The following is a 25,206-nucleotide window of genomic DNA, read 5'->3' on the forward strand; positions in this document are numbered from 1 at the left end:
CCTGTAGTTTTATCTTTTTTGTTTCTTATAGGATTGATTCATTTAAATTGTACAAGATACTGGCCAATACACAAAGCCTTGCTTAAATTAATTTCCTCCAGCTGGTCATCTTTGCCTAAGAGCTGCATAATAGCCAGTGAAGCTAATTCATTGTGCACATAGGAAAATCTGTTTATACCATGAAACCTGTTTTTCTATGTGATGCCCACTGCTGGCAAAGTCGAAACTGAAAGCACTGGCAAAAACAAAAACAAAAACAAAAGTCTTAAATAAAGAGCACGCATGGCAGATGGTGAAGATGAATGGTTGATCGTCACTGTCTGCCAGTTTCACTGTACTCCCTTCGAATTGTTCCAGTACCATAATTTTTCCATGATTATCTATGAAATTATGTTGACTGTTAAGCTTTGATTCATGCTTTTCTTAAATCATCTGCGGGAGAGATGACATTCTAATTGCACTCCTGAATTTTTTACACTATGAGTTTGTTAAGCGCAGACATGTTTTACTAAAGAAAAAGCCTAATATGTACTTTGACATTGTGACAGATTAATACTTAGGCATTAGACCGGCAGCACAATTAGACAGCTTAACTGTGTCCTACATCTTAATGTCTATATGAATTTAAGAAGTCACATTAAGTCCTTCTTTTTTAAAGGGTCTGTTGCCATTTTGCTGATTGAAATAAATCGAAGTCTATCAGAGAATTTAAATGGATTACAAAAAGGCTCATCACAATTACACCTAATTCTAGAAAATTGAAATCTAGGGAATCAACTGTAAATTCAGACTATCTTAAGGTGAGAAACTGTATTTACAGTAGGTATCCTGAAGTGGCTGTTGAATATGTGACTCTTATTCTCTGAGTTACCTGAATTATTTTTTAATGAGGATAAAACTTTAGTCTCTGAGGTACAATTTGAAATGACAGCAAAAAGTTCAATTTAAAATTCAGATGACATTGTGCGCATATTAAAATTATATTAGACTATATTAAATGTTGTATGGTAATATATAGTTTACTCAGAAATAACCAATAATACATAGATTTCTATGTGATATCATTTAAATTAGAGACTTTCAAGCTTTTTCAGTGTGAACAATAATAAGAAATTCATTTTACACAGGGATCAAGTACATATCTATAAGTATGTATATACTAACACAAGACCTTCACAAAGCAATGTGAACTTCATGGAAAGCTGGTTATAACTTCTTAAATGGATTCAACCACCAACTTGTGGGTCCTGACACTCAGTTTGAAAAGCACTGATCTAAACTGCCCATGATCCTACCCATCAGGTTGTTACCATAAGGCAAATAAAATTTGTCAACTGAATTAGGTTTCACATTGCCTGCCAAGTTGCTATTACAATGTATCTGCACTATAAGAATGGGAGAGGTGAGCCTTCTGCTTTTCATCTTTTCTATCAGGTAGAATACCTTTCCCTTATGAATCCGTGTTTTGAACATTTTTGTCTATGGTAAGAGCTGTGTATAAGTCAACAATAAATTTCATTTCCCAGTTTATTCTTAAAAGACATGTATACCTGCCAACCAGAGGTCCTGACAACAGTAAACTAACTATAAAATAGTTACAATCCATAAGCAGAAAAGCATAATGAATTAGTTCATATGTATAGCCTTGTCACCCACTAAGTACAGAATTTTTCCATTAGACTTTTTCTTAGCACTCTCTACTGCCTCCACTGAGAGCTCTTACCCCCCAGGCTGAGTATGAGGACTGAGTTTGTGCTATAAAATACATCCATGGATTATTCCAATCAACTACATTGATCTGTTAGAAAGCAAGTCTCAACTAGAGAGATTATTGTACAGTCCCTGAAAGGAGGGTGAGGAGAGGGAGTGGTAGAGAGGTTCATTCAGACCAGCACATGCCAAATGAACAAGCAAAAGCCACTTCATTTTCTCAGTTTGGCCAAAGACATTGCACCTATGATTAACAGATATCTTGATAATAATTCTTCTCGTGTTTTTAATGAAGGTAGACATAGTCATCAGGGGTGACATGCAGTCTGTTTCCCTACCATGTCATACATTCAGCCATTCAGCAAACACCACGTGTGTGACTGGAATGGTGCTAGGATCCAGAGTACACAGTTAAATAACTTATCTCTATGCTGCCCCTAGGAAGTTACAGAAAAAGTCGCACGAATAGGTAGCAGATTTTAGTGCAATATATTAAGTGTTGTAATAGAAACAGACATAGGATGAAGACTAGAGAGGTAAAGAGGCATCAAAATTAGACAGCTGGACAGAAGAAATCTCACAGGAGACAGCCTGGAACTGGATTTTGAAGGATTTATGAGAGATAGATAACAAGGCAAGAAATAGCAGGAGAAGAAACATATTAATATCACAAAGATAAAGAACAACATGAGGCTTTCTAGAAGTGACAACCACATTAGGTCTGTTGAAGTGTCAAATGGAAGCATGCAAGAATGGGAAGAGATAAGAGGTAAGAGGTAGACAGGATGCAGAACCAGAAGGTCCTTCCGTGCTAAAATGAGGAGTTTGGAATTTATACTAAAGTTTATGGAAGAGAGTTTTAAACTAGGGAAAGACTTGTTACTCTACTTACTGATCTTAAAACGATCATCAAGTTCCTTTTTATTAGAGGTACTTTCCTGCTAATCACTAGGAAGGAAACAGGCTAAGGAAAAAACAAGTGACAAACAAATAATAAACACCAGAAAGCCACAAAAATACCATAAATCTTACAAAGTACTCATTAGGGTTGTTCCCTGATATCTGGCTCTACTTCTTAGATGTTATGTCAAATTCTCTTTCTTTTCAATTCTTGGGAATCACACAACCCAAATTTAGATTGGCTTAAATGATTCCTCTGGTAATAAATTCTGGTGGCAGCTATTACTGAGGGGTGGAGCAAGGAAGGTGTTGAGTTGTTTCTACTTTATTGGGCAAAACCAAATTGGACTTTATCAAATGATCATATACCAATAACATGGACAATTAGACACTAGTGTGAAATGAAATTTTCCAAAGTGTAAAGTGAAAATTATTGAGTAGATACTCAAAAATTTAGTACACATTACTCAATGGGAAATTAAAATCAGAGCTTTTTCTACTACTATTTCTTTTAATGGGTGAAATATGAGGAGAAAGGATAAAATGTATCAAGCATTTATGTATGTTAGGTTCCTATTGTGGCTGTAAAAAATTACTACAAATTTAGGGTTTTAAAACAACAAAAATTTATTTTCTTAACATTCTGTAGGTCAGAAGTCTGACATGACTCTCACAGGGTTAAAATCAAAGTCTCAGTAAGGCTGCATTTCTTCCTGCAGACTCAAGGGGAGAATCTGCCTCCCGTGCCATTTCTGTCTTCTAGAACCAGCCCCCATTCCCTGGTTTGTAGACCTCTCGTCCATCTTCAAAGCTGGCCATTGCAGGATGTCTTTCTCACGCCACTCCTCTGACATTCACTTTTCTTCTGCCTTCTACTTCTATTGCTACTTTTAAGGACCCTGTGGTTACATTTTGGCTCACTTGGGTAATCCAGTATAATCTCCCTATTTCAAGGTCAATTTACTAGCAATGTTAAAATCATCTGAAACCTTAATTCCCCTTTCCCATGTTTCCTAGTGGAGCATTATTTTGCCTATCACAAAAGGCTGTGAGGGCGAATACGAAGGGTGGCTTCTGCAGAAGCCTCTGAATTCAGAATTGCCTCTAAATCTGCTCAGCATGGGAAGCTATAACAGGCATGAGGGGATCCACAGAGCTTGCTTCTCCTCTCAGGGAGGTTCAACAGTGAGACTTTGCCACACTCCAAAGAAATAGGAAGTAAACAAAGGAAAACATTTCAAGGAGCAGCAAAAATCAATGGAGCAAACTGATCTGGTGTCGCTTCATTGATTCCCTCCCATTCAGCCGCTCATTGAGTTTTGTTTGCTGCTCGCCAGAGATCGTTTTCTTCCTTTTCCTTGTATTTACCTGCTCCACACTCCCAAGCACTTCAACACACTTCTGGTCCTAATTGTGATCACCAACTTTAGTTTCAACTGATCAGCTCATTCCAAATATCTTAAAACTCTTCCCATAAATGGTTTCTCTGCTCCTACCAGAAGCTCTCCAAGCCCCGTCTCTCAATAGTATTTCAGAACTCAATGTTTGCTTGAAATCTTCCTTGAAATCTTTGTCTTTCTCGTGACAATGACTACTGAAATTCTGTTAACACAACTTGTTACGACAGGAGAATTTCCAACCATATAAGCTTTTCTGTTTGACTTCAAAATGTTTCAATAGACAACCTCAAGAAAAGAGTCTGAGAATATTTTTTGAAAATGGCCATATTATTAGAATAATTGTATAGTTTCTCAGGATTACTGCAGTTAGGGAGAAAATGACTGGGTACAATGATTTGTACTACATGTTCATTTAATTTAGTGTTACTTCAGGAAATCTAACTATCTATGATTTTCCTTCTGGACAAAAAGTAATCACATTACATTGCAATTCTACTTCATACATGATTTGAGCTTTAATGTAGTTCACTTTAGACTTTCACACAAAACAATAAATAGAAAATAACACACAGAAATACTTTATGTCACATGTGGCCGCTGTAGTGATACTTTCTTCCTTAAGATATCCCCTAATAACAAATTAATTTGATTTAATATTCAACATACTTGCATTCCTTAAGTATCTAGATAGTTGATAAGAACTACTTATTGTAGAGGCAATTTAACTTTTAAAAAATGCTTTATCATGGTTTATATGGGAGAAAAGAAAGTTTGAGAAAACAATATCCATTTTTTTTTTCTGTTTTTATTTTTGTTTCAACCCATTTGTTTCTATAAAATTATACGTTATGTTACGAAGGGAAGCAAAGATAAAATGGGCACTTCCCTCAAAAAGACTACAACCCATAGGTAATATTCTTACAGTTAGGAGAGCATGTTTTTACCATGTTTAGAGTAAACATCTATCCTAACAGCAATATTATTATTTAGTATAGAGTACATGTTCTACCACTCTATGGGCAATGATGAATATTTGATTAATAATCCAGCTATACAGCTAATGAGTGAAAATATCATACCTCCAGGTGATAATTGCCCAGTTACAGTAGGAAACTTTGAAGATTTCAGACAGTTACTGGAAAGTGGCCCTAAATTGATACAACTCTTTTAGTACAGCCACATCACACTTTCCAGTAAAACCAACATAGAGTAGCTAATAAATTTTATTAAACTAAAAAAAAATCATCTAGATCATTATTATTTTTGTTTAAACTTCCATGCATAATAATTTATTTCCTTTCTTATGGTAAATAAATGATCACCCAGTCGCTAGCAGTTTGAGACACTGGTTTGCAGCAAATGTTGGACGTAGATTTTAGGAAAGAAAGTAGGTTTTCAATTTGGTGATCAGCAATTAGTTAAATTCATTTCCAAGCATTAATTTTCTGTTTAACCGAAATCTTATAAATTATTGGGGGTTTTAGATTTGGTCATTTAAGTAACTAACCTAAAATATTAACAACCAAATCTAAGTTATTTTTCTTACTTCTAAATATATATTCATAATTTGTTTTAAATCTTTCTGTCATTGAATGGTATTGCTTACCACATATAATTTCTGTTTTTCCAGGATGGGTGTTGAATTGTTAAATATTTCTTAATATTTGATTCTTACTCAAAAGGGAAAAAAGTCTAAGTATAACAATACACCTTCTTTCTCATATCCACCAGGTTGTTGTAAATATACTGAGAATGAGACTCTAATTCAGATACCTTGAACCCCCCTGAAATTTTATGTAAAATTTTGTGAGTATATATCTGCATTTATGAGGGGAGGCAATACTTCTAGTTTTTAACATTATTAAAGTCTATGACCACTGAAGCAAAAATTTTCAATATAAGGAAATCCAAGGGACAAGAATGAAAATCATGAAAGCTGTGATTATTACAGTAGAAAAATAAACATCAACATCCATGGCCAAGAATTGGGTCTATGCTCAGTGGGGTTATCGATTGGTAACTGAAATAACTGCTCTTTCTGGGTTTTAAAAACTCTCTTGATCAATATCAGAGCATCTCCTCATTTGCAGCACTTTCTTCCTCTCCTGTTACTCTGCTTCTTTACAGGAGAATCTCTGCTGCCTCTAACTTGGCAAGGGTGTAGAAGGGAATAAAAATGAAGCCACATCTCTGATGTGCATAAATTGATCACTCCTAAGTAGTCACCATACATTTTTCTGCTGTAGTGCAGTTTTCATGTGCCAACCAGCAGATTCATGTTTGAGTTGATTCAGCAAGACTGCCTGAGACATGGCGTGCACAGTCTCCACTGTATATGATAATGCCACATTCACAATGACAGTGGTCTAAGCCTCATGGCAGTAAATGCTTCTTGAGATACATTCAATTGCTGTTTAACTGAGTTTAGCCTTAGGTATGGAGGGAAAGTTGCTGATGCTTTCAAACATGTTTAAACATTTTAATATTGTCTTGGCATGTCAGCACGAGCTAGAGCACCCTTAGGTATAACATAGTAAAATCCTGTAATTAAAGGACCGGAATTTCTAAAGCTTTATATAGTAGCCCTCTGTTGGAACTTCTTAATTAAATGTGCTTACATCTCTGAAAATGCTCCTTTGAAGGGTTGTACTTGCACTGATATTGGTCTGTTTGTTATCCATGATAAGGAAACATAAAAGAAGTAGAATTGTTTCCAGACCTAAAGCTATTATCTGGGATAGTTTATTTATTTCAGATAATGTAATACATCTATGATTATTATTTTAGTGATCTATTACAGTATCAACAACTCTCCCCCCAAAACAAACAAGACAAAACAAACAAATGTAACTTAGTGGCTTCAGAAAACAAAAGTTTTTTACTTTGTACATTCCTGTGGATTGGCTGTGTGGTTCTTCAGCTCCTTTTGCGTGGCTCACTTATGTGGCTGTGTTCACCTGGAGAGCTGGCTGGGGTTGGCTGACTACTAGGTTAGCTGGGACCTCTAGGTCTGTCTCTCAGGTAGTGTTTTCTCTTCTGTGAGGCGAGACTGTGCTTTCTCTCAGGATGGCAATCTCAGCATTCCAAGGGTGAAAGCAAAAGCTGCTAGGCCTCTCAAGAGCTAGGCTGGAAATGGCACAGTATCACTTCTGCCACATTCTAGTTAGTCCAGCTTCAAAGGGTGCAAAACAGAATCTACATCTGGACAGTAGGAACAGTAATTCCCGTTCCAGAGGGGTATTCGAGGAAGATTAAAGGAATCTCTGGTCTTATTTTGCAATTTAAAAGAGTTATGTATGTACATCATGAAATCTGCATAACTTATGCTCAGTGGCCTTTTTGTTTTATATTATTTTTGATGTATGAATGATACATTGATTTTAGGTATTTGTTCTGCTTTTGTTGTCTCGCCTTGATTGTCAACCTCTTAGTCTTAGATCAACTTATTGCTAATTTTTGGTAGATCTTCAGCATGAAGCTGCTCCTTGCGCTGCTCATACAGGCAAAGCAAGACAGCAAGTCAGCAACCCGATATCTTCGGGGCGAGTTTCAAGTGAAATGACTAATTGTGAGTTGACCTGTTTAGGTTGTAAAGATGACTCCAAATAATAGATCATTTGCCCTCAAATTTTGAGCAACCATGACACACACTGAATAAATCTTTAGCAAACTCTTTAAGAAGTAGTAGGAGGATGCCTGATGTAGAGTAACCAGGACCCGGTGGCCAGCATATTTTCCTAAATAGATGGTAGCTCTGGTGTATGTCAGACTCTATTAGCATAAATCCATTAGCACTACTGCAAAAGTAACTCAAAAGGTATGCCCTTTTGGTTAACAATTGGTATTTATTCCACAATAAGTTATCTGAAATTCTTGGAGCCAGATATATCTCAAAATTAAAAATCCTTCATATGTCAGAAAGGTAACATCATGCATGAATAATATATTATTTTAAAAACCTAAAAGTCTAAGATTGTGCCCTTAAATAGGCACACTTTCTACAGTAATACACATAAATATTCACATCATGTGAGATAAACAATTAGTTCAGATCAGGTTTGTTATAAACATGTTATGGAAAAAAAAAACTTTGGTTTTCTGAGCTTTTCTGAAGACTAAATTTAGATAAGAGATTGTGTACATGAAGTACCTGATATTTATTGAGTACTTAATATTTACTCTGTCAAGAATTATCTTAAGTACTTAACATATATTAACACATTTAATCCTCACATTAATTCTAAAAAGTTAATTGATTCTTATGTCCATTGTACAGATGAGGAAACTTAAATCATGTAACTTGTTCAGAGTCACATAGCAAGTAATTGACAAAGTTAGGATTGGAATTTAGGTCACCTGTCTCCTGAGCCTATTCCCTTAAACAATACCCATTTCATTCCTAGAAAACTAAAGAGAGAAAAAAAAGCATTTCTACCTCCTTAAATCCCTTGAGCAGCTATCACCTACTATTCACTGAACACCTGCACTGCAATAGACACCATACTGTGGGCTATTTATACTTTAACTCTTTTATCCCACAATAAATTGGGGAGTAGGTACTATTATCTCACACATGAGGAACTTGAAGCTCAGAGAAATTATATCAAAAGTCACACAGCTTATAAATTGTTGAGCCTAGAATCACAGTCACCAATGCTGTGACTCCATATCTCCTGTTCTTTTCAAAAGTCTCTGCCTTTTGAGGGAACAGGGCTGGTGTAGAGGATGCTGGAGTAAGGGTTGAGTGAATACACTATCCTCATAGCCCCTTCTAATTTGGTTGGATCAAGTGATTCTGTGATCAATTAGAACACTCTTAAGAATCTTAACCTCCTTTTTGTAACCTAAGTGCCAGTCACTTACAAGTGTTCATACATGGAGAGGATCACAAACTGCTTGTCTGAGTCAGTGATTCCTACCCAGCAGTGATCTATTACATGCTTGCCTACCTAGTCTTCCTAAATTTGCCAAGCAGGAAAAAGGCAGCTATCTTTCAATTGTTTATATAAAAAAGCTGAGTCCAACTCAATGTGGCTTTTTTGGATCTTGTTCCCTCACCCCTAAGCATTATTGACTACAATAACGATTTTCCAAATAACAAGTTTCGGCTAACCGACATTTATTTTTTTCTTCTCATTCCTATTATGTAAGGCAAAATTAAATAATTTTCTGACAGCTATTTTAAAATAAACTACTTTATTTGGGTAAAGGATATTTTCATTTGCAGTAATGAAAGTAAAGGTAGGGTTAAAATATTTGTTGGAAATCAGTTGCCACTTACCTTTCATTTTTCTTATCCATCCTTTTGTATAAACCTTTTTACAGTCCACTAAATTCCACTAAAATTTAATCATGCTTCTAGGGAAAAAAAAGTCTCGTATAAAAGAAAGTCAAGAAGTATAAAAAGAAAAACAAATACTTTAAAAAGAAAAAGGTGCCTACTTTTTTTTCTTCTCTCAAAAAGAAGAAAATACCACAATTTGTCAATTGCAGAATTTTGTTAAGTAGTGTCAGAAATATGCTAGTGCTTGATTGTAAAAAACAAATTAGAGGAATGGTGTGAACATCTGGGAAGTCTACATATTGATCTCATATGGTCAGCAAATTAAGAAATTTGCAAATTAAGCAAATAAGAAAATGATGCATATAGCTTTAAATATCTTTACGCTCAAAAAGAAAAACTCCTTGGAAATATTTTGAAGCTAAATGCAATATTTTCATGCCTTCTCTTAGTAAACAGAAAGATTTGTGTATCTTCAGCCCCAAGCCAAGACCCCGGAGTAGAGTGAGTGAGTGCCCAGCGTTCTGGTGGAATGCATAACTCAGCATACTTGAAATCCTTTCCTGGTACAGAGCTGTCTTCGAGAGTCTTAATGAGTTCACTGTGCTCTTCTGTAATGATGATGCCTCTAATGGTGTCTGAATTGTGTGGGACAGCTTCTGGAAACATTAAATCCCTCTATAAATCTGGGCTTTCCTTGTTATTTCTAATGATTCTCTATACTATCTGTCTGTCACTTCTTGTTGAGGTCATTGTAACAGCATCTGGCAGCATCTGCTCACCACCCACCCATCTACCCTGCTTAGTAAGAACAAAAACACTTTCTTCCAGGGAGAGAACTTGATTTCTTAAATTAGTCTATAATTTTTCCTACTTCAGGAAATGTATAGTTTTAGGGAAGGTGTACTTTTCACCAAGTAGTAAGGTTTGTGACCTTATAGCATCTATTTTCTATGCTGCTGAGAGGCTTTTTTCTCTTTCTCTGGCTATGGGTAGCAGTAATTGTCCTCTAAATAACTCAGCTGTTCTAATTTAAGAAGGAGAAATACAGTGTAGTGGGAAAGTCAAACACTTGTTCTCTGGCCTTAGGTCTCCCAGGGTTGGAGCCCCTCACTGCTTCCATCCTTCTTGCCATTTGATTGAAGGACTAAGTAAAAGGGATGAAATATGGGGAATTACTTTATATGCTATAAATTGTTCTAAGATGGTTCGCTATTGTGATGACTTAAAATTCTGTACTTTTGAGAGGGAAATTATGTCTTAGAAAGAACTTTAACTCTCCAAAATGATTCTAGTACATAGTAGAACTAGATAAAAATGGAGGAGTCTGCAGGCAATGTTAAGGAAGAATACCATTTCTACTTCCAGTCTTCTCAACTGATACGATTGAGTCAGGGGAAAAATACAAAAATGCAAAACCTCTAAACAATTGGCTCTATTGTGGGAAATTCTTATAGAGAGTACGACTATATTTCCATATAGAACATTTTATTTTGTATTTATTGATATCAACTAAAAGATTTGTGAGTAGCTGTTTTTCTTCACTCAAGTTATAACTAAAGACAATATAATGCTAAACTCAAGCACAAAATATGTTCTTAAATATTAGAAAATACATTCTTCAGTAAAAGATTAATGGGAGTTCCTAGGTGACTCACTGCAGAAGGTCTGCCTCTAAAAAAAAATTGGACATTTAAAAAATATATATTATGCAGAGAAGAAAATTGTATTTTATGATTCTCTAAGACCATATGTAACTTTTATGTTTTAAAAAATGTATAATATATTCTCACATACTTAAATAAGAAAATATATAAACACAGAAAAATGCTATTCCACTCATGCCTTCCCTTAATAAATTGCATCATAATACAAATCTCATTTGTTAATCATTGTCATTGCTTTTGAAGATTCATTTCAGTCATCAAGATTGGAAGTTTTGATTGCTTGTGATGAATCTCTTATAGTCTTTCTTGATTATTTTCTAAATTTGATGACAAACGCTGCAACATGTCTTAGCCAATTAGGCTTATCAACTTCTGCTATGGTCCGCAATCAAGTGTTTGACTTTGGAAATGACAGGAGATCCTTATTAAAAGTCATGCTTCTTGGATAGAGATGTGGCAGCTCGCATGTGGATGATGGCACATAGGACAAGCTGCCTTCTGTTAAAGCAATAAGAGGAAATCAATTTTAGCTGGAAATACTCCAGACTGTGAACCGAAGACCAAGGGAAAGGATTGAAGAGCATCTCCCTTATAGTTGACTGGAAATTGAGTCAATCTAAATGAATATAATTTCTTATGAGCTTTAAGTAGCTGAGGTACACAAGTTAAGCACAAGGGAAGAAAGGTTGTTAGAGAACCAATATAGTTCTACAAGCTGTTTCCAAATGCATCGCAAACAAAAGGACCACATGTGCAATAAATTTCAAACTAGAAACACAAATTAATCTCTGAAAAGCAGCCACCTGTGTAAGTAAGCCAACACATTGTGTGAGACATAAATAAACTTCGAGAGATGATTGGAGACAATTCTGGGTCATTTCTGTAGGGAATCACAACCACATTCATAAAGATTTTTCCTGTCTTGGCAGCTGAATTTCTGATTATTTTCACATTTTCTGAATATACACCATCATTTTAAAAAGTTGTAATTTGTTTAAGTGGTGAAGAAAAAAAGATATGAGTTAAAAAGTAGACCTGATCTTATACTTTGCATTTTTATAAGGACTTTTTTGTTTGTTTTTTTCTGTTCAAAACATTTAGGTCGACCTAAAAAAAACTAAAGTATCCTAAGATGGGAAATATTCCCAAAGAACTTGCAGTTTGCTCATTTAAACCAACTAGATTACAAAAACCATTCATAAAATCTGTCAATAGTTTGATTTTTTTAATGCATTTTAAATACGTATTTGAGAGACACAGAGGGAATTTAGCATTAAAGAAAAAGAATGGGAAAGTGCTTTTTCTTTTGATAATAAAATTAAGAAGATCTGACTACTTGGAAGTCAAATAGCAGCATGTGTGACTGCAATAAATAATTAGCTTTACGTTTTACCTTTGGGAAAAAGTAAAGTAATTCTAGATTTTCTGTGAAGAACAGAACACTGGCATTTCCTTGTGAACTCTCAGAACACAGCATAAAAATTCCAGGCCACTGTGGTTCAAAAATCAATGGGCTGACAAATGTCAATATTTCAGTTATTCATCACTGAAGGAAAAAAAAAATGACATTCATTATCACAGAGTCTTGATTTAAAAGATTTGGCAGAGTAAAACTCTTAAAATATCCTATACGAATGTTAAACTTTGGGGGATGGTATGTGGAGGCAAAAGCAAAGGATATAAATATATTGGGAATAATTTAAATAACCCCCTTTGCTATTTTAAAGCAAATCTATCCAGGATTATGCATATGCAAATCTCACTGATTCCACTGTTTGTGAATATATTTGCAGAGGCCAAAATTTTTCAATTTTTGAGTCACAAGTCTTATAATAAAATGATACCATATGATATAAATTGGAGTGCACTTATATTATATTCTTTTGTATGGCAATAAAATAAACTATAAAATAAATGAAATAAAACCCTCCAGGTTATTCTCTTAGAATCTGTTGAAGTAGAGCATGTTTTCTCTCTCACTCTTTCTCAAACAAGAACATCTGTAAAAAAAAATTAGTATTAAGAAAACACATAGCCATTCTCCAAAGACAGACACATATAATGATTTTAATTATGCATATAGGTAATTCTTAACTGCCATATTTAATCTTGAGCTCTAAGAATTCTGTAGATATGATTTCTGGTTTCATTTAATTAATGGCAACACCATTAATTAAGAGTAGATGCTATTTCATCAAAGGTTTAGGAATTTGACTACATTTGCCCAATACATAACATTTTAGATTATATTTCCATTCAGCAAACACATCGGCAAGTGTACTGTGATGTGAACACTCAGGTAATTATCTTACAGCACATATTAGGTCATTTGACAAGGTGGGGGGGAAAGGGGACTGTGGGCTGGGGTGGGGCAGGTGGTGATATTGCTAGTCTGTTCATACCTATAACCAACTTGTACTTTGATTTTCTGCTTTTTAACACATAATATGCTGTCAATTTAGGTCTTACTTCTGAGTGACCCTGATGTCTCAGAACGTATTTTAAATATAAGGTTTTGCATATTTGCATTCCATGAATAATGTATAAGCAAGAAGAAATTCAATTGGCAAAATCACACCGTTTCTGGGATAATTTATAGATACAGAAAATTATCCATTTGGATTTAATAATTTTTTCCTATGGATGTAGAAAAAGCCTATACCCATACAAATATATATATGCACTTAGCACTTCTACTTGAGAATATCTGCATAGCCCCATCCCATAACAAATGCATGTGTATCTGTCTCTTCTCCAAACTTAAGTTTCTCATTTTGTCCATTCCTCTCTTCTTTAATATTTGATGATTTTGCAAAACCTTATCTTTATTGTATTTAAAATAAAAACTGTTCTATGGAATGATGAGCTGCAGAGTGGTGGGAAATGGGAAAAAAGGATGTGGGAAGGGATATATGTCTATAGATACATATTTCCCCTTGCCAATATTGTTTAGATCAGAAAGCCTGGAAAGGAATGGCCAACACTAATGGCTTCTTCTCCTTGGATTTCAGATTCAAGGCCTCTTCCAGATGTAGCCCTGACTGGGAAGTGCACTCGTGAGTGTGATGAGTATGGCCACTCAGACTCCTGCTGGATGCCCGTCCGCACTTCTCCCGAGAGGAAGAAGAGCCAGCCCAAACTCTCCACTTTCATGCCTGTTGATGAACGAGGAAGCCAGGAAAAGCTGGCCAACGGCGAGGCCGCCATCATGGGTGACCGCAACAGAAACCTCCTGAACAAAAAGTTCACCTCGTCCTATGAGACCTTCAGCGCAGCTAGTTTCAGCAAAAATGAGGAAGCCAACCCTGAGGATATTCCCCTTACAAAAACAGGGGAATATAAGCCATCTCCTGTCAATACGCTCACTAGAAGAGAAGTTTACCTGTAGGCTACAAAGGAGCAACAGCAAAGTTCTTTTCGTGTATGAGAAGGAGAATAAGGGGCAAGAAACCTTACAAAACAAAACCATTTAATCACAAAAAGGGGGCTACCAAAGAGACAAAGCTTTGCCTGCCACTTCTGCCTCCAGATCAGGCCTTTAGGGAAGCTGTTAGCCTGATTATAATGTACAATGTAGAGACCATCCTTGTTATTTGCATGTCTAACCCCTTCACTGATTCCCAACATCCACCCTCTCTTCCCCACCCACCTCCAGCAACAAAAACAAGAAAAAAGATGGTTGCAAGTTTCTTTCATGGTAACAACAAGCCTGATTAGCAGAACACAACACACTCATTATCCCTAAGCTGAAGCATGATTTTAGTCACTTTGATTTTGTTCGAGTGTCATCCGGCTGGTCAAAAAAAGCAGGACAGGTAAAATATATTTCTGACATACCCTCAGAATGTGGTTAACCACCGTCAATGGCAATCCTTTGAAAATGATAAGAGTCCCTCTAAAGGTACAGTCCTTATAAAGGAGGACTCTACTAAAAAGCATTTCAGGAAGATCACAGCTTTAATATTTTAACAAAAACTAAGAGCAAAACAATAGTGGGTGATTGTGGTCTCAAATTAGGTGTGTCATTATTTTAACTCAAGAGCATCAACTTCAATTCCATACATTCACTGAATATTCTCAGTATAAACACAATCTTGATTACATTTACGAATTACACTAATTTTGACTTGTATAAATGATATATATTTTTTTCAGAACTGGACCACTATTATCAGCTAACTTGAACAATTGTGTCATTAAAAGGCCAAAGATCATACAGCAGATCAGGGAACTCATGAAGTTGATTTGGTCTTGATGTGGAAATCCATTAAACAACAAAAACAACTGAATGCAGGCACACACAGAAACATTCAAATATTAGTTTATTTTATATAGTCTCTGTACCCAGAAAACATGCTTCTTCTTTTAAAATGGATTTTATTTGAAAGCTCAGAAAACAAAAAAAAACTAATGAGATATGTGTTTGGTATTATAATAGTCAATTGGTTGAGGTTCAAGTTTAGTTTCAGATAATGTTATCAGGGAAGATTCCACTATTTAAAGTTATATTTATGGGTAGTAAGGTAGGGAAAGAAAGATATATTGGCATGCAGTCTTATTAGTCAAGTCCACTATTATTATTTTACAATCCAGGCTATACTTGTTGGCCTTATTATCCACATTTCAAATTACAATTGCCTTTTTTAATTGTTCGGTTCACACTTCCATACAACACAAGTGCATTGATTTTGAATCCTGTGAAATATAGAACTATTTCAAGACTCGCATCATTAAAACAAGGCAACACCCTAATTGACTTTGTCACTAGGTGATTCGAACATTATTTAATATGTATTAAATCCAGACTGAACATGAAAGAAATGAGTTCTGGGCAGTGACATTTCTCACAGTATGTACATCTCAAAGTTGGAAAGTATGAAGTTTTTCGTTGCAATTAAAAGAAACAGAATATGCAGATTTTGAGCCACTTGCTGTATCAAGGATGATTTAATACCATTGAAAACTGAGCTGGGATATTCAAACAAAAGTGACAATCCATGGACAGAATAGGAGATAACAGGTAAAGAGAGCAAACTTTCTTATCATTGAACGTTTGTAAACTGGTTAAGGTTTAGCCTTGATGGCTCTCTAGCAAACTGTAAAAACAATGTAGCTTTGGGTAGTTTCATGCTTTGCAGAAATTTCTTAGACTATAAGGTAAAGCAGCCTGGAATATAGGTTGATAATTCACTATAGGTCCTCAGAATACTTATCTTTGAAAACCACATCTCTGTTTGGTGGGCTACTCTTTTGGGGTCATTTCCTTACACTCTTTCTTGAATGGAGTTTTCATTTTGATGTTAGTTTATGTATAATAGGTAGTATGAAAAAAGGTATGTAATTGAAACAAAAACATTGGACTAAAATGTCAATAATTGAACATGTTTATGTTTGATTATTATTTACATTATGGAAAGATGCAATTCTAGTACTTTGTTAGGAAACTGCATTAACGCAGTTCTGCCTTGTATAATCTGTAAGTACCTATTAAGATAAAATGCTTCTAAAGATAATTATGAAATGTATACATATTTTTTCTTGCACGTTACAAAGGAAATACTCAATTGCATAACACAGATGTTCAACAAACTTTTTTAAATGCATTTTTTTCTTTCTTTCATGAAACACTTGAAACCACTAGATAGCTCATTTCACTCTATCTTAAAACCCCTTCTGTTGTCTATAAAGCTAATACGGGTCATACTGGACCTTTGGATTAATTGAATCCACATTCCCCAATGATGTTTGCACCACATTCAAAATAGCCATGCCATTGTCATTTAACTCGTGAATCTCTCTTTAGAACTAAAATGGGTGTGAAAGAATAAAATTCAGTGTACTGTAAGTATTCACAGTAATTCTAGTAGAATTAGCTATCATAACATGTTTATTATATAATGAGCTGGCATGACACAGAAATATATTTTGTGTTTGTACGACTTTTATTTTGAATAGGTTAAATCTGGTGCCACTCCATATATAGAGTGCTTTTGAAAAAAAAATCAATAAAAAGAAATTTAAAAAAATAAATAAATGAGTGAATGCAAAATAAGCAACTGTGCCTTTTATACCTGTTGTTACGGTAAAAAAACGGTTGTTGGGTTTGGACAATGAGGGGAAATGGGCTATTCCCAACTTTTTTGATCCTGTATATTTATCCATGTTTATTTTCTGAAAATAATAAATAATATATTAAAAATTTGCCTTCTGACAAACTCAGATAATGGACCAGTCTTAAATATTGTTCATTCATAAAACAAAATTAAGGCATTAAGATGGGCTGCTTAAATCTGACTAGAAGGTGAAAGCATTTATTGTAAGACTAACACAGAGAAATATTATCAGGGGTGAAATCAGTTCATTTTGCAAGGTAAAATATTGATTTAGAATTTGTATTCTTTATTTCTTTTTTGTTGTTGTTTTCTTTTAGCTGCTGTTTTATTTTGGTTGTACGATATATAAACCATACTTGTTTTCTGTACACAGGACTCTCAAGTGAACTTTGCATGCGTTATACATGAGGACACATTTATAATGAGTAACTATATAAATTTATGTGTATTAAAACGTTTGTAGCTTCAGTCTAAAATCTACTGCTCTTTCTGAATCTCCAGATATCATTTCTGTATGGTTTCTTACTGGCCTGCTGCCTGAGTTTCAGAAAACAAGAGGCATTATTTTTATGGGAGGAACTAAGATGCTAGTGAGGATGTCTGACTGGAAGGCTACCCTAGGAAGCTGTTTTATAGGAAAATAAAATAGAACACACAGACCAGAAGAAACTGCCAAGTGTCAAACAGCCATCCTAAAAAAGTCATGGGAAATCTGAAGATCTAAATCACTTTAGGTATATCAGTGATAAACAAATAAATGTGTCCTTAAGGGGAAAAAAAGGAGCGAAGATGATCATGAATACAATAAAACATTTTATTTGTGACCCAGGCAGAGGTATACAACATCTGGAGAAAGGCATCATTTTTTCAGCTACCTAGGGTTCACTTTCAGACAACTTTTCCTACATTTTAAAGCACTTGCATTCAATGTGGTACGATCTGTTTGTAATGTTAATCATTGACTATTGTTCTGCTACTTGGATGTTGATAGTGAAGCAGAGAACAACTTATCATCGTTTATTATGAGTCACTATGCACGCAACTATGCTAAATATGGCAAAATGTATTAAACACTCGTCCAACTATTTATGAAATACTTTACATAATTTAATTTGCTTTTGTACAGTTTTATGTAAATAAATTGCTTGTCATTTTTGTCTCTGCAAATTAAAATATAACATGGTCAAATGGTTTCACACTTGTAAGTGTACTTCTCTGTTGACAGGTAATTCAGTTTTTTTTTTTTTTAAACTGTTCTTTTTTTTTTTTTTTTAATTTTATTTTGTCGATATACATTGTGGTTGATTATTGTTGCCCCTTACCAAAACCTCCCTCCCTCCTTCCTCTCCTCCCTCCCCCCCAACAATGTTCTTTCTGTTTGCTTGTCGTATCAACTTCAAGTAATTGTGGTTGTTATATCTTCTTCCCCCCCCCCCCCCGGTGTAATTCAGTTTTGATTGGACGAGAAGTGAGTGGATGCATGTGCCAGTCTGATATAAGATGGTTCGATTTCTGCTAAATTAGGATAGAGCAAGGAAGATAAAGTGGCAGTAATTGTTGATTTGGAGGCACCATGCATAACTGTCACATTACGTTGCCTTAGAATAGAACTTGGATTATTCAGTTTCATCAAAGTAATTCCTGAAACAGTTACCTAAGCTAGTTTTAAAATCTTAAAATTTACAGTAGAAGGTCTTCTCATTAGTATAATGACTGATTTTTTTTTTTTTTTTTGGCCAGCGGTATCTACAGAAATTTTACCTCTAAAATAAAATTAATTTGAAGTTAGAATGTATCTTTGTATAAGAAATGTTTGTTTTTAATCTAAATTAATGATGAATAGAAAAAAGTTTTAGACTTAAAAGAACTTCTATCATGTGAAATGTGGAGAAAATACCATGAAGCACAAAATAGAATTTTCACCTTGATTAACGCATTTTTTTTCTTTAATTGGACTTTCTCTTTTTATATTTCTTTCAATCATTTATAATCTATTTTTCTAACCATTTCATTTCCTATTTTTTGTAAGATTGTACTTCAGCCTATGGTTATCTTCTTTATTTTTTAATTGATATCTGTGCAAGCAAGCAACTTCTCTTCCCAATCCCTCAAACATGATCTTTCTTAAAAGAGGAAGAAAATGCTTTCTATGTATACCAATAGAGTGCGTGGAATTTTTGTTGTATCTCACGACAGTACTAGGAAAACCTACCTACTTGAAAAAATACTTTCTAAAGATATCTGCTTTGAAATTTCTCTATCATTTTTTCCCTCCCTTGTATAAAAATTCAACATACTTTACTTATATAGGATGATGTAGACTCTCTTGAATCAAAGATATCTTTGCAAATTGATTTTGACCGGCAATCTTTTTTCTCTAAAGAAGGAATTAGGGTAAAGTATGGTGAGAAAGTGCTTTCTTTGCACTTGTGATGGAGTGAAGAAATGGCATATCCACTCACTTTGGCTTTCTGCTTTTCTAATAGTGAGAACCAAACATCAGTACATAATTCAATGGAACAGTACATAAAATAAGATATTCTTCTTTTAGATTCTTGATTTAGATTTTGAAAAACATATTTATCTTTACCCTGAAAATGCATTCTTAGATTAAAATATTTAAAAACAGAACAAAACGAAAAACCCTCAAACATGTGAATATATGGTGATACACTTTAGAAAGAAGACAGATATGAAGTGGGCCAACAAAAGTTTCATAGTATTGTTTGCAAGGCCTGCCTAGGCTCGATTATTCTACTACCTCTGATTTGCTGGAAAAATTCTATCTCATAACTTAGAAGCTTTAATTTGGACAATGACCTATTCGTAACAATACCTTACCTTCATTGCACACATCCTGGTTTACAATGTGTTTTTATAAGATTTATCTCAAAATTTTCCTAATACCTCCAATAGAAGCTATAGAAACTTTTAGATGAGTCATGTATGAAGGTGAATTTTATTTTATTAAATAATTCTCAAATTAGTAAAAATTTGAACGGAAAGTTCTACCAATACTAACATTTTCTTCCCTCTACTGGCTTAGGTACTGATCAAAACGTTTTGTATGATTAACCATAATGACAAGAAAAAGAAACTCCAAATCTATGTGAATAAAATAGTCATTTGGTAAAGTGGAAATCTGGGGAGGGGAACACTAGTTATGCAGATTGTCAGGTAATTATCTTCACTTGACATTACACAACATACCCTGGTAGTAATTGTAACTTGTATAGAATTTCAGACAGCAAATTGTAAATCTTTTAAACATCATAGCCTAATTTCTTCCTGCTGAATAACCCTGGCCTAATCTCTTAGGCAATGAGGTTTTGGTGGACCTTGTATTGATAAATGGTCAGTCTAACTTTGGACACTTGAATTATCACAACCAACGGTTGGCACTATCAACATTGATCAGGTAATTGTAGACTTCCCAAAATGACTTTAATTTCAACAGGCTGATTTCAAAAAGAAATCATCTACTGAGTTTTTGTCTCATTCCTTTTCTCTTTTGACTTTTTCTTTTTTACTGAAACACAATTGATTGCACATATCTGCGGGGTACAGCATTGAATATCAATACCTATGTGCAATATGTGATGCTCAAATCAGGATAATTAGTATATTCAACATTACACAATGTAATCATTTTTGTGACCCTTTTAACCCTTTTGTTTCTGTATCCCAAAGCTTTTTGCCACACTTTGAGAAGTTACCTGCTCTGTGTTTTTCCCCTTTCAAAAGCAAACCTAGTTTTCCCAGGATGCTAAGGTGATGGTAGGTACCTAATTAAGGACTAGGATTTGCAATCCAATCAGCTTTATTTTAATGAAAATTTACAATATCAACTACTTGAGCCCTTAGGAAGCAGAGTGAATAGGGACGAACTTGCATTTGTTTATTTTCTCTTATCTTTATCCCCTACTCTAATGCTTGTTTATAAAATGCATGGAGGAAGGTGATTAACCAAGATAATATAAATTTTCTAAGCTGCAGGAAGTGAGAAAAGGATATGAATATATAATATGGAAAGCTAAAAACTTCTGCTCTCCTTTAACTCTAACTTTATTTTTTCCCCGTTGTGTCTCTTTTAAATGTAAATTTTATTCATTGGTAGTATTTAATATGTAAGAACCATACAGAAATAATTTTGTCTATTTATTGAACCTCCTGTGAGATGTGGAACATGCTTAATAGCTTATAAATGTAGAAGTTGCTCCCAACCATCTCAGATGATACTAAACAAAAATTGTAGTTTTTATTTTTTTCATTAGAAGTTATAATGATTCAAATGATCTTTTACCAGAAAGGGCATAAAAAAGATGCATGAGATAACAAAGTCATGTTAGATACAATCTTTGAAATTAGGATGGGATTTTTTTTTTTTTAAAGTTAATAATGTGCCTAATTTTAAAAAAATTCTCTACTAAAGAAACATCTGAATAAGAAAACTAAAGAATGAGATAAAAACAAGGTATTTTATTTTGGCAATTTAACTGAAAGTGCATTACAGTATCCCAGACTTAGTAAAATTAGTGATAAATTGATGGGCTCATGTCAGTTTTTTCTAAGTGTGCTTTATGCAATACTAAACAGAACATTTTTATTGCAGTTGTATGCATTCTTATAAAAATTTCACCACATATTTAAACTATTTTATACCACATTTATGTAAAGAGAGTGAAGGTAAAAAATACCAGAAAGAAGTAAAAAAAAAAAAAAAAAAAAAAAAAAGGAATAATTGGCTAGATCATTTACTTACAGTTTTAACACCTGCCCTTAAGAGAAAAATAATTTTTTGAATGCATTTCTAGACCCTACAGTACAACTGGAATACAATAAAATAGCATTTCTTAAACTGGAGTTTGAGGTTCATTGAGAGACTGCAGACTTTTAGGGGTCCAGATATTCTATATAAATTTTAAGAGTTCTGAGTTTTATTAATATAACAATCAAAGGAATCTTTCAGTGTAGTTTTCAGTGACAATTCTCAGTTGAAGCTGATTTTTAATAGGATAAAATGTTCACTTTATAAGTCAATGTTTATCTATCTGTTGTGTGAAAAATTGTATTCTCTGGAGTGCCCCCTTCCCCCCCCCATAGAAGTACATGTTTTACTCAGTTGTGAGAGACACCAAATCAGAGATTTGGATAAGTAGCAAAGTATTAAACTGTGGTTAATTGGAGTAAAGTACAAACATATCAGCATATATGAACTTTTTCGGTAAAGGACCAGATACTAAATCCTTTAGGCTTTGCAATTCAAGAAGCAAAATCAAGGATGTTGTGTTGATAAGAAAGAAAACAAATTCTGAGATTTTTTTTTTAATCATTTAAATAATTTAAATGCATAAATCACATCCTTAGCCAAGGAGACATACAAAAGCAGCTGGTTTGGGCCAATGGATTTTAGTTTGCTGACTCTAGTGTATACCTAAAATGACTTCAATTGATACTAATTCTAGAACCCATCACCGAAACTCCTCTTCTTAACGCCTTTCTTAAATATGTCCCTTTTTGCCTAGAACAGTGCTGTTTTATGCTTTGTCCAGCAAAGTCATTAGTACTCATCCTTAAAAGATAAATTATATGGTAACCTAGTTATCAGGGTCATTCCTTCCCATTAACCAGGTTCCCATTGACCAGCTACATAAAAATCCCATCCTCAGATCACCGTAGGAAGACTCTTGTTAGAGATGTAGGTTGATGTGCAAAAAGTCCTCAGGCCACTGAATAAGAGCTCACATCTTAATGCAGGAATCATCCCCACCCACTTAAGAATATAAGTGTTTTACTCTGGAAGTGCCCAGTTAGCTTTCGAGGTGGGGGTTTGCTATTTTCCATTGGATCAAAAGCTTTAAACATACTTTCATTTAAATGCCATGAATAAGTGCTCATAATGTTAAGTAAAAAATAGTACAAAGTTTCATATTTAGAACATGCAAAAAAGAAAAAGAAAAACTACTGTGATAAATGTAACATTATTCATGGAGCAAGGTGACTTATCTTGTAAGCATGGGTGTTTTCCAAATTGTACAGGGTGAATGTATTTTACATTAATATAAAAAAAGAACATTAAGAAACTATTCTAAAATTGTGGGTAGTTGAGTGAATAAACTTAAGAGTAATAAACAATTTGATTTTAAAGCATTGTATATTTTATCTGATAATTCCCCCCAAAAATTGTATGGAAAAAACTTATACTATCACTTTCTAGTGACATTTGACATTAGCTACTTCATATCCCAGCAAAGTGAATATATGCTAAATAACTTCAGAGATTGTTGTTAAATTAGTGCAGGAAATAATCTTCATATGAATGCTAAATATGAATACTTAAGCCAGTAAATTAAATGTGAAGTTTATATTTTAAGTAAAGTCACATGCAATGATACCAAAAAAAAAAAAAAAAATTGGCAGCTACAATGAACCTACTATCTAGGGTCTGTTTTATTAATTTAATATAGAAAATATGGATGAGTGCTTCAGTAGGTAAACTGGATTGTTTCCATATGAATTCTCCAATATGACTATCTCTGAAGACTCAATCTGGAAATTATTATAGATTTTGGCTTTGTTGTAGTCAGGGCTAGTTTATTTTGTTAAACCTCAAGGAGTGAAGCTATTGAAAAAGCACAATAGCATAAAAATCTATGCCTAGTCTCAGAAACAATCGGCATTCTCATAGACTAAAATAATCTGGGAACATAACTGAAGAAAAGATACATTCTTACTCGCATGAAATAGACACTGCCATCCATAGATGGTTAAGAAATAAAAAAGGGCAACTGAGAATGTGACCATATTGGAACACGTGCTTCAAGGCTACAGATGTTATTGGCAAAGCGAGGATGAATAAGGTGAGTAATAGAGCTCTTATCTAAAGAAATTCAGGCTCCAATGAACCATCCTTTTTGTAATACTTGAACTATGCTTCTGCTATTTCAATTACTGGGGCACATAGAGAGATGTTTAGTATACTGCCTGTTGACTTCTTTCCTTAAATTGCCTGGAATACTCCAGACTCATTTTTTTCTATTGTTCTCTATCTTTTATTAGGTGAAAACAAATAGTATAACAGGTGATTTTATTTTTCTCTCTTCTTAGGATTTATATGTGCTTCTCAGCCAGCATTTTGTTATCCTCGGGTTTAAAGGCTCTAAGTCATCAGAGAAACACTCCCACTTGACTATAAATAAGTCAGACGATTATAATGACAGTGCCACAGGTAGAAAATAATCTTCACTCTATTGTAATCAAGCCTAACACTGACACAAAAATCATACATTGCTTTGATGTTTCAGTTGAAATTAAGGTACCAATTTATTCTTTAACTCTTTAAGAAGCACAGGAGGAAATGTAAACAGAAGAATATGTTCAAGGTTAATTTCAATATGAGTTGGAAATATAAATGATTATTCAGGGTAGTGGATTGGAGCTGAATTACCAGAAGTTAATTTGGAAATAGGATTTGCATTGATTGTTTTCATCAAACTTATTTTTACAAAAAGAACTTGATCTCTGTATGTATTGTTCCCCCACAGTACCATGTCAAAAGATTTCCAGAGGTATTACTCCTCTCACAAAGATTTAAAGTCACCAGCACGAAGAATCAGGTGAAACATATTTATTTCACTTGCACCATGTTCAATTTCTATCTAGAAAAATCTAGATGCCCCCATTAATTCCAAATTTATTTCTTAACTGTTATTTGATTCAATTTTAACCAATATGAATTCTTGCTTATGACTATGTGAAGCACAGCATAATTTTTAGGCTAAAATTCAAATCAAAAAGCATATTTCAATAAGCAACATCTCAAGGATGTGATAACACTTTTCAGTCTTTTCCAGTCATACAGGAAAACACCCAATGAAAAAAGTAATCTATTAAAATGGTCACTGTCATTCTGGCTTTCAAAGGTGTTTCTCCTCATTATCAAATCCATAAGGATAATGTTGTTAAGAACACAATTTCTGAAAATGTATAATATCCTCATGTAAAAGTTGCTCAGAAATCTTTTTTTCTCTGAACTGTTAACTTTGTGCATTTCCTCCTAGAAGTGTGTATGTAATTCATTAACTTAACAAAAATGTATGAGGTATATAAAACACAATGCCAGATGTTAGGGGACA

At 34.1% G+C, this 25,206-nt stretch overlaps 1 protein-coding gene across 2 annotated transcripts in view; it reads left to right on the forward strand.

Moving 5' to 3' along the window:
• Positions 1–14,346, forward strand: part of PCDH7 (protocadherin 7) — a 392,487-nt gene extending 378,141 nt beyond the window's left edge. For both annotated transcript variants that reach the window (XM_063108662.1, XM_063108663.1), the window contains exon 3: positions 13,970–14,346. In XM_063108662.1, the coding sequence (XP_062964732.1) occupies positions 13,970–14,346 (377 nt within the window). The remainder of the gene's footprint in view (positions 1–13,969) is intronic.
• Positions 14,347–25,206: the final 10,860 nt, after the last annotated feature.

This window comes from Cynocephalus volans, chromosome 9 (genome assembly GCF_027409185.1).
Source record: "Cynocephalus volans isolate mCynVol1 chromosome 9, mCynVol1.pri, whole genome shotgun sequence".
NCBI lineage: Eukaryota > Metazoa > Chordata > Mammalia > Dermoptera > Cynocephalidae > Cynocephalus > Cynocephalus volans.